Here is a 9706-nt window from a genome sequence, read left to right as displayed (position 1 = left end):
TGTGAGCCAGTGGACCAATACTCTACCAACTGAGCTACTGTCGCCCAGAATGAAAGATAGAAACCAGAAACAAATCACTAACCAATCGATTGACTGATAAAGGGGTTTAAAGATTGTTCCAAAATGCAACAAAGTGAAAAATTTGATACATATAAAAATATATAAAGCAAACAGCCTCTGTTTTGAAATAAACAACTGATACTAAATAAAAATACACAGCCTAATAATAATAATAATAATAATAATAATAATAATAGTATTAATTTATATATTTATTCTTTTATATATATATATATTTTTTTTTTTTTCTTCTACTTTCTACATTTTAGATACACACAGAAGGCATCAAATATATGAAGTAAGATATATGGATTTAAAAAAAACAATTTAATATAAAATGTACATGTCACTTCACTCTGTTTTACACTAGAACATTCATTAAAAGTATTTAGACTATGTTATGAAAATACTGAAACATAATTTAAAGTGAAAAAATACCTGCTGCTGAAATAAAAAGACTTTTGGTTTTAATTCTGCCTAAAAAAAACATTGTTTGGTTCATGTGATTAATTTAGAAGAGATTTGAAAGAGCAAATCAAACGTCACGTGACAATGTGCATGTGTCAGCCATTTACACTTATATTTAAATATTATATTATTTAAATATATTTTTTGGCTCTGTTCCATGTTTTTAGTGTTCATGTTTTTGTTGTTAATGTTTATATTGTTTTTTGTTTTTATTGTTCATGTTTTTAGTGTTAATATTTTTTATTGTTTATGATTTATTGTCCATTTTTTTATTGTTATTGTTTTATTGTCCATGTTTTTATTGTTAATGGTCTGATTGTTTTTGCTTTTGAAGTCTATGTTTTAACACTTTATCACTTCATAAAGGCTCATTTCACAGGTCCTCGTGTCCTCTCTGGTTAAATCTGGTCAGGTGGCGCCTCTCTGTGGTCACATGTTGTTACTGCAGCACGTGTTTACCGTTGCTAGGCAACAGTCCATTGAGACTCTGCAGACTCATTGCAGCTCAGGACTGAAACATGGAGAAACAGAAACAGGACACAAAGGATCTGGTCCAACAGAACGCCATCCACATCGAGACGGTGAAGAAAGAGCGAAGACACCACAGACTGGTCACAGAGTTCAGTCTGAACCCACGGGTCAAACGTGAGTACGACAGACACAACGTGCCTCCTGCTGCAAAAATAAAAAAATAGAAATGGAAATTTGTGATTTTTAGTGGTTTGTAGTTTAACCATAATGATATGACGTTTTAATTATAATAAAATGTGAGATTTACATAGAAAACACAATATATTTTTTTAGTTCTCACAATTAAATCCAGACTTTTTGGATGTGGGTGATGTGTCGGCACGAGCTGCTGTCCCAGTGTGTCTGTGGTGGAAGGGAATGAAGTATAGGCCCTACAAGTATTAAAGTACTGTACTTAAGTAGAATTTTGAGGTATCTGTACTTTACTTAGTAAGTACATTTTACAGTGGATACTTTTTATTTTTATTTCAGTACATTAGAGAGCAGTATCTGTACTTCCTATTTGCGTGTATTTGTACTTTTACTTAAGTTGATCAGAGCTTTTTCATCATTTTCGTGTCGTTTTCATTTTCACAGTCCACGTGCTGCCGGACAAACCCATGTCCAGGAAACCTGCGGAGGTTGTCACTGAGGACGGTGAGTCCGGCTCATTCTGAGACTTTGCTGTAGCCAAGACTGAACTAAGAATAAGAACAGCAGCAAATACACAAGCAGGTGCAAGTTTGGACAAACTCTCTCGTGTATTTTTGTTTTGTTTGTTTTTTTCTTTCCACGTTATATCCACACAGAAGACATGAAATATATGAAGTAAGATGGAAATATGCAGGAAAGCTAAGTTACGATAAATAATTCTACAAAATATTTTTAGACCTAGCAAAAGGTGAGCACTTTCAGGATTTGAATATAAAATTCATATAAAAAATACTTAGCACTTATTTACTTTTCTCTTTACTACATAATTTGGTATATATTATTTCATATATTTCATGTCTTCTGTGTGTTTATAAAAAGTAGAAAATAGTAAAATTAAAGATAAAAGACAAGGCTAACACAATGCATTAAGAGGCAACATTTAGTCAACATAACTTAAGCTGGCACTCCCAAACTTCCCTTACCCCAGACACTTCCTCCAGCTCCTCCAGTGGGACGTTCCCAGACAAGAGACAGCCTGGGTCTTCCCCAGGACCTCCTCCTGGTGGGACATGAACACATCTCCAGGGAGGCGTCCAGGAGGCATCCGGAACAGACGCCCGATCATCAGCTGCCCCTGCCAAAGTGGACGAGCAGCGACTCTACTCTGAGCTCCTCACACTCTCTCTAAGGGAGCGCTCAGCCACCCTGTTTCCTAAATCAATAATAATAATTGAATGAGAGGGCGTGTCCAAACTTTTGCCTGGTAGTGGATGTGATGTCATTGCTGTGCTGATGTTTTTGTATTTCACTTTACACCAAAACTCTGCAGGGTTTGATGCTCTACACATAATTTTGTTGTTTTCTATGACAATAAAATCATAAATCTAGTCCTATGTAACCTGCACTTCCTAAGCCCTTTTATTTGGATGCTACTTCGTGTTGCTGCGGCTCCATCTGCCTTTTAAGTTGCGAGGTCACTGAGGTTATTTCTTATCGCTGTCGACCTGTAGACACCACAAGTTTCACAGTCTCAGTTTCTTGCGTTTACGTTCTAGCCGATTTCATCCGAGCGTTCCATAAGGCTCGCGAGGAACCCACCAAGAAGTACAGCACACCGCAGACGGAGAGCCAGGAGATCGGCTGGGTATCGACTCCTCTGGTGAGATCGAGGACCCTTGACCTTCACATGACCTTTTCAAACCGTTTCTTCACTAATTCTGTTGTGTTTTCAGACAATCGCAGACCGCAGTGACCGCAGATTTAACTTCAACCGGCTGAGCACAGACGTCACCAAACACAAGGAGCTGGCTCTTCGAAAAGGGGCTCAGTGATAACTTAAATACAGCCGTGAACTCAAAACCTGCAGTATTTTTTTTATTACAATAGTTCATCATGACAAAAGAACAAAGTTTGTAGAAGTATTTGCAAATTGGAATAGTGACAACAAAAACTGAACGGAATTAAGAACCAGGAACTTGAGTCAAAGCAAAACCAATGGTAGTCACTTTGTACTTTTAATAGCAGACTAACTACAGAAGATTTTGGATTTTTACATCGTGTACTTCACTGTTTACACTACAGCAAAAGAAATAATGGATATGGAAGTGGACATTTGTACTCATGTCCGTCTCACATCTCGATTTCACATCTTGATAATTGTTTGACGAGATAGAAGTATTTTTTTCTGCACATTTTGGAGATACCGACGATTCTCTCTGTTGGTGATTCTCACGATTCCATCAAATGTCCCCTGAACGATTTCTTTCGACACTTTTTATCATGATAGACAATAATTACAGTCCCATCCCTAGTCATAGCGCAGTGTCCATAGAGTCTGTTTACAATTTTAAAATGGAATTACAAAGTCAGCTGATAAGATACATTCATTAGACTTGTTCTATAGTACTCAGTGGTTAAACGTTTTTAATCACGTCGCATTTCTGTATGTCAGGCACCCTGTTGATTAAAGAGGCATCTTTTTGAATGAACCTCTAAGAAATGTCTCTTCCTAAAGAGAAGGCGCAGTGTGTATCATGGGTTCTGTGAGGCTGTGTTAAAGATATTGTGTATGGAACAAACATACGGGATATTACTGAACTAAAGTAAAAGATACAGATGTGACTGAACCATTGATGAGGCTCTGCTACAGCAAACACGGCAAGAAACCAAGCCCAGTCTTGATGTGCTTCATGCCACTAATGGAGCCCATATAGAGGTGAATTAAATGAGGTCAAACACTTTGGAAACCACTGAGTACAACAGAACAAGTCTGATTAAGATATCTGATCAACTGCCTTTATAATAAATAAGAGACTTTATAGACACTCTGTATATTTATACTGACTAGTGAAGATTTTGGATTTTTAAAATGTTTACTTGACCGTTTATATTGCAGAAAAATAAACAGAAATTATGGATGTGGACATTTGCACTCATTTCCGTCTCATGTCTGAAATACTTTGCTCCACTTGGGCGAGTTCTGGGGGTCGTCCTGGTTCACTGGTTCCTCAAGTTTGGGTTCCATATAAAAACATTTAAGTGTCCTCACTCGACTTCAACCCTCAAAGCACATATAAACGAAACACGTATAAAATCCTGCTTTAAGTCCATGTTTAGCCTAGAGCCCAGTGTGCACCAGCTCTCATGATCGATTCTTCATTTTTCTTCGCACAGATTTGCCAGGACGTTTCTACAGGAAAAAATATATATTAAAAAATGCAAAATTAGTAAATTATTTTCAAAGACTTTTTCTAGTATTTAAAAAATGTTCACTCTTTGATACCATAGACCAGGGGCGTCAAACTCATTTTCACCGAGGGCCACATCAGTAAAATAGCCGCCATCAAGGGCCAGAATATCACAAAATGTAACCGAATGTCATGTAAAATAAATGTAATTACTTTTTAACTTATTAAATAGCAGTTTCTGTGATAAACTGACATTTTTAAAAGTGTGTATCTGGTCGGGACACACCTGCTCACAGACCTTCAGCTTTGCTTCAAATACGGCCATTTACAGCCTTTTAATTATTGGACAATTTGTTGTTTTTCTTGCAGACTAACTTTTGCATATTTAGCTCCGTGTTTGGTGTCAAAATGTCGACGTAGATTGTACCGACCTCGCCTCATAACACAAAAAACATACAGTTTTTTCTCCTTTAAGCACAAACTTGTATTCACCTTCACCTTTCTTCCATGCCAACAATTTTCCTGATTCCTGATTATTTGCAAATATTTCTCAGTTCCACTTGCTCGGAAAATCTCATTAGTTTATTATCAGTGCACACATTAAAGCAGTATAGACTTATTTTAAAATGACAGTCCTTTTAATTTATCTTCTGGGGAGCCACATAAAATGATGTGGCGGGCTGCATTTGGCCCCCGGGCCTTGAGTTTGACACATGTGCCATAGACTGTATATAGAAATGGACATAGCAAACCCGCTAGCTGGCGTGTTCCAAATAGGAAGTGATCATGTGCGCACTTCTGACTCCATCGGCTCTGGCTCCAATTCACTTTCTATTGAAAAACTGTGTCCCCTCTCTCTGTATCTGCTGCTGTCAGACTCGTCATTTTGGTCTTAAAATTTTCATATTAACCCGCTCTACATGATCCTGGGTTTTTTATTTCACTATTGTGCCTGTTTAATCAAGATATGAACATTAATAACAGACAAATCAGGAGGCTGTTTTCCCCCGAGGTTGGAGCACTAGCATTGAAACAGGTTTACTAAGCAGGCTCCAGATTGGCTCTTGCTGGTTGCTATGATACTTGCGGTCTGAACTCTGCTTCAAATTAGTGGCTATAACTGCTCTGGCCTCGATGAGCTTCATTTGACTGGAGCTGAACGCTGTGGGTGACGTCACATTCACTCAGTCCACTTCTTTACACAGTCTGTGTTGGATACTCACATTCTGTTTGCCTCCTTTTCCTTTCTTCCCTCCTCTGGGACCTTTCCCGTGTGCCACTTTAGCTCGGAAACTGGACATGTCGTTGTAGCTCTCTTTCGTGTTCCACTTCGTTCCGCTCTTTTTTCCCCCAAAACCAAACTTCTGGTCTTTGAATTTCCTCTTCGCGTTGGGCCTGGGTGGTCGTTATAAGAATGTTAATAATGAAAATCTAAAATGCAAACCATGTTCACTCTTTCTTACCCCTTTTTGTTCATTGCTTTCTTTGAGCCTTGAGAAGATTCTTTTCCTGATTTCTGGTCTCCTTCCAAAAATTCCAATTTGTCTGTCATTCCTAAAATAAATTTAAAAAAAAAAGTTAATCCCATACAATTCCCTTGAAACTTAACAATTTATTATTATTATTATTATTATGTTTAACCTTTCTGATATTTCTTCACAGCTGTCATCATGGCCTTCTTCTCCTTCTGTCTTTTCTGCATCACTTCTATTTGAACCTATGACACACACATATTTATTTAATACTGTGGGTCATATTGTGCTTGAAAAGAAACAAGTGTAATTTGAAATTAATTAATTTCACTAATCAACTATATGTTTTCTGACCTTTTTGCCAAACTTCCGTTGCTCACGGAGCTGCTTCGCCTTTTCTGACCGTTCGATTATGCTCTGTTTGGCAATGAGCTTTTTCCGAATCTGTAAAAACAAACAAGTGATTTAATGAAATATGTGATAAAGTAATAAAAACACAGGAGAAGAAGGAAAAGAAGACACAGAAGAAATCAACACAGAGGAAGAAGCAAAAAAGACACAGAAAAAGAAGACAACAAAGAAGAACAGTATAAAACAACAAGAAACAGAAGAAGCAACAGAAAATAGCACTCACCTTCTGCATCTGTTGGTCAGACTTTGCCATCTCTGCGAAATAGTCGTCGGGCCTCTTTGTGGCGATGCCATGTTTGTTTAGAAGAGGCAGCGCCTGTAAAACTGTGGCTTGAGCCTGACGATAACTGAGTAAAGAAAATATAAGACATTTTTTTATAATAAACTGTAAAGTTGACGATAACTGAGTAAAGAGTATATAAAAAAAAATGTAATTTCATTACTGATTTTGCTCAATAAAAGTAATATAAATGCATTACGTTTGTGCCCTGTTAGCATGTTGAATCACATTCCTAGCTTGGAAATTTAGTTCACACCATGACAATAAAACTTTTCTGATTCTGATATAGCTGTACTTACATACACATTTACATACTGTTTTATTGATGCAAAAATGCATATTTAGACCTTTCCACAACATCCACAAAATAAAATACAACCGGAACACCACTAAACTGCTCAAATGTTTGCCTTGGAGATAATCAAATCAATATTTTTTTACTTGGAGCATGTTTTGACTTTGAATGACATTTGCACTGGCCACATTTGATTCACTGAAGTGATACTTACAAAAACATCTCCCTTTCAAAGTCGTCATCTGCATTAATCTCTCCGTTTGTGGTTTTTGTCTCTCTCCCTTCAGCTTTGGCCAGAACATCTTCAGCAGGTAAGTTTGTGAGGTCTAACCGTTCCACCCAGGGCAGGTCTTTACGGAAGTCTGCGAGGCAACGCTTCAGACCGTCCTGTTCACAGAGTCCAGTCACAAAGGACACAGACACAGAGCCGTGATCGTTAAGCTTCACTGCATTTGGTAGAACTGGCATAGTAAATAAGAACGAGTGTAACTTACCACATTGTTTGCAAACGTTTTAGGTTTATTGGCCATTACATTCATGCCAGGTTTAAGCAGACCCTTGGCAAAAGCTTCCTGGAGCTGAAAAACACAAATGGATAGAGTACAATGTGTTTATAACCGTATACTCACTGATGCCATCAACATGGCTCACAACCTGAATGATGATGATGATGACAACATCAGACTTCAAGGCAAGGCAAGTTGTACAGCACAATTTGTACCCAAGGTAATTCAAAGAGCTTTATAGAATAACATTAAAATAACAATACAACAAATGAAAACATAAATAATCACACATAATCATCATAAAATTAACACTAAAGGAGCAAAGTGCAGAATAAAACCCTTTCAGTCATATGCACAGCTAAACAGAACCGTTTGGAGCCTAAACATTGTTAAAGTAGAGGCCTGTCTCGCATCTTCAGGAAGACTGTTCCCGGTTTTAACTGCACAAAACTCAAACACTGATTCAACATGTTTAGTCCTGACTCTCGGACCAGCAGGAGGTCAGCACTAAACTGGGACTGAACCGGAACTGAACCGCAACTAAACCAGGTCTATACCAGGACTACATCAAGTTTAAACCAAGGACCCAGGTCTACAATAGGAGGCGGGTCCCTAAAGTCCTCAGAGTCTGAGATGGTTCATGTGGCTCTTACATGTGGGAGATGTTCTTTGGGGCTGGTCCATGGAGAGACTTGTCCACAAGCAGAGCTGCAGGAACCCGATTCTAGTCAGGACCCGAGCAGTAGTGTTCTGGATGTACTGCAACTTCTTAAGGCTCGTTTGGAGAGGCCAGTGAGCAGGCATCTACTGTAGTCTAACCTACTGGACTCAAATGCATGGATAAGTCTCTCCATGTCTGGTTTTGACTGTATACGTTTGATTTTTGCAATGTTTTTTTTTAGATGGTAAAAAGTTACAAATGTTATTAATTTGATGTGGAAGTCTGAGTCCACCATTACCCATAGATTTCTAGCTTGATTTGAAGGATTTAGAGACTGGAGGTGAATGGTGACACTTTCTCTCGGTTTCTGTGGGCCAAAGATAATGACTTGAGTCTTGTCTGAGTTTATCTGGACAAAGTTGTTTTGGATCCACACACTGATCTGTTGGATGCAGTGGCAGAGTGAAGACTTCAGATAAACGCTCATTTTGATCACATTTGACGGTGAACATTTTATTTTATCTGTAGTATCATTTCACCTTGATCATGTTATATTTTCCCATGGTTTTCCACATAGCCTCGGTGCTAGCATGCTAAACAAAACTAACCTCTCCGTCCGACATTTCACTCCCCTCTTCCTCCTCTTCCTCCTCCTCTTCCTCCAGGTCGACCTCCTCGTGCTCTTCTGTCGTCTTCATCATGTCACTCTTAATAATCATAAGGATCTGTTCTGAAATGTGAAATATAAACACACCGCTTCAGCCCCGCATGCGGCACATGTACAGGGAGGGTCACGTGGGCAGGAAGCTGCTACTTACAACTTCCGGTCTGGGCGGAAGTACACTTTTTTTTTTTTTTTTTTTTTTATTAATAATAATAAAGGTTTACAAACATTTGTGGCATAGTAGTTCCACAATTTATAGTCAGAACAGACAAAATATTACATAGGAATGCAGAAAAACCTGCTATTGTTATTGTTCTGGGTCTGAGGATGGAGTTATAGGTGGGGGAGAGATTATGTCTCAGGACCCCATTCCTGTTGAAGGAAGGATTTTCTTTCCTAATAAAAATAACTTCTTTAAGTCCTCTCTCAAGCCATTTCTTTTCTCTGGCTAAGATCTGTACATCACTATTTTCAAAGGAGTGGTTAGTGTCTTTGAGATGGAGATGTACAGCAGACTGGGGTCCAGAGGATCTCTCACACTGGTGTTGGTACATTCTCTTAGTAGCTGTTTAGTTTATCCAGTGTAACGCTCACTGCACTCTTCATTACATTGAATGGAGTAGACTACATTACTTTGTTTATGGCTCAGGGCTTTGTCCTTTGGGTGAACCAGTTTTTGTCTTAAAGTGTTAGTGGGTTTGAAAAAGACAGGAATCTCATATTGTCTGAAATTTCTCTGAAGTTTTTCAGACACAACCACACCTTTCCTTCTAGGTTCAGATCCCCTGTTGTCCTGCTTCTTTTTTTTTTTTTTTAGCTCTCTTAGATCTATTGAAGGCCCATTTTAGATATCCACAAGCTGAGAGGGCTTTCACCACATGTTGCTCCTCCTTCACTTTTCCCTCTGTGTTTGTGGACACCACTTGAGCTCTGTGTTGTAGTGTGAGAATAACTCAAAGTTTGTGCTGCAGTGGATGGTGTGACTCAAACAGCAGGTATTGGTCAGTGTATGGGGGCTTCCTGAAGACTTCTACCTGG

General features: G+C 38.5%; 2 protein-coding genes across 2 annotated transcripts; one reads left to right on the top strand and one right to left on the bottom strand.

Moving 5' to 3' along the window:
* Nucleotides 1–1046: 1046 nt before the first annotated feature.
* On the top strand, nt 1047–3023 carry cfap144 (cilia and flagella associated protein 144). The gene is made up of 4 exons (XM_033965712.1): nt 1047–1173; nt 1636–1695; nt 2748–2851; nt 2925–3023. Exons 1-4 carry the CDS (start codon nt 1047–1049, stop codon nt 3021–3023), a joined length of 390 nt encoding a protein of 129 aa, XP_033821603.1.
* Nucleotides 3024–3046: 23 nt separating this feature from the next.
* On the bottom strand, nt 3047–8833 carry ebna1bp2 (EBNA1 binding protein 2). The gene is made up of 9 exons (XM_033965027.2): nt 8613–8833; nt 7332–7415; nt 7052–7224; nt 6486–6609; nt 6206–6295; nt 6021–6096; nt 5843–5933; nt 5603–5774; nt 3047–4381 (listed from the first exon to the last, which is right to left on the bottom strand). Exons 1-9 carry the CDS (start codon nt 8721–8723, stop codon nt 4334–4336), a joined length of 969 nt encoding a protein of 322 aa, XP_033820918.1. The 5' UTR covers nt 8724–8833; the 3' UTR covers nt 3047–4333.
* Nucleotides 8834–9706: the final 873 nt, after the last annotated feature.

Source organism: Periophthalmus magnuspinnatus, chromosome 4 (genome assembly GCF_009829125.3).
Source record: "Periophthalmus magnuspinnatus isolate fPerMag1 chromosome 4, fPerMag1.2.pri, whole genome shotgun sequence".
NCBI classification, from domain to species: Eukaryota; Metazoa; Chordata; class Actinopteri; order Gobiiformes; family Gobiidae; genus Periophthalmus; species Periophthalmus magnuspinnatus.
Note: the sequence above shows the minus strand (reverse complement) of the source record. Positions and strands in the feature narration are given on the sequence as shown.

Coding starts and splice junctions, on each gene's coding strand:
- cfap144 (XM_033965712.1), top strand. CDS start 1,047: ATGGAGAAACAGAAACAGGACACAAAGGATCTGGTCCAACAGAACGCC. Junction 1,696..2,747: donor GGAGGTTGTCACTGAGGACG/GTGAGTCCGGCT, acceptor TTTACGTTCTAG/CCGATTTCATCCGAGCGTTC. Junction 2,852..2,924: donor GCTGGGTATCGACTCCTCTG/GTGAGATCGAGG, acceptor TTGTGTTTTCAG/ACAATCGCAGACCGCAGTGA.
- ebna1bp2 (XM_033965027.2), bottom strand. CDS start 8,723: ATGATTATTAAGAGTGACATGATGAAGACGACAGAAGAGCACGAGGAG. Junction 6,610..7,051: donor TTTGAAAGGGAGATGTTTTT/GTAAGTATCACT, acceptor TTCTTTACTCAG/TTATCGTCAGGCTCAAGCCA. Junction 6,097..6,205: donor AACGGAAGTTTGGCAAAAAG/GTCAGAAAACAT, acceptor TGTGTGTCATAG/GTTCAAATAGAAGTGATGCA.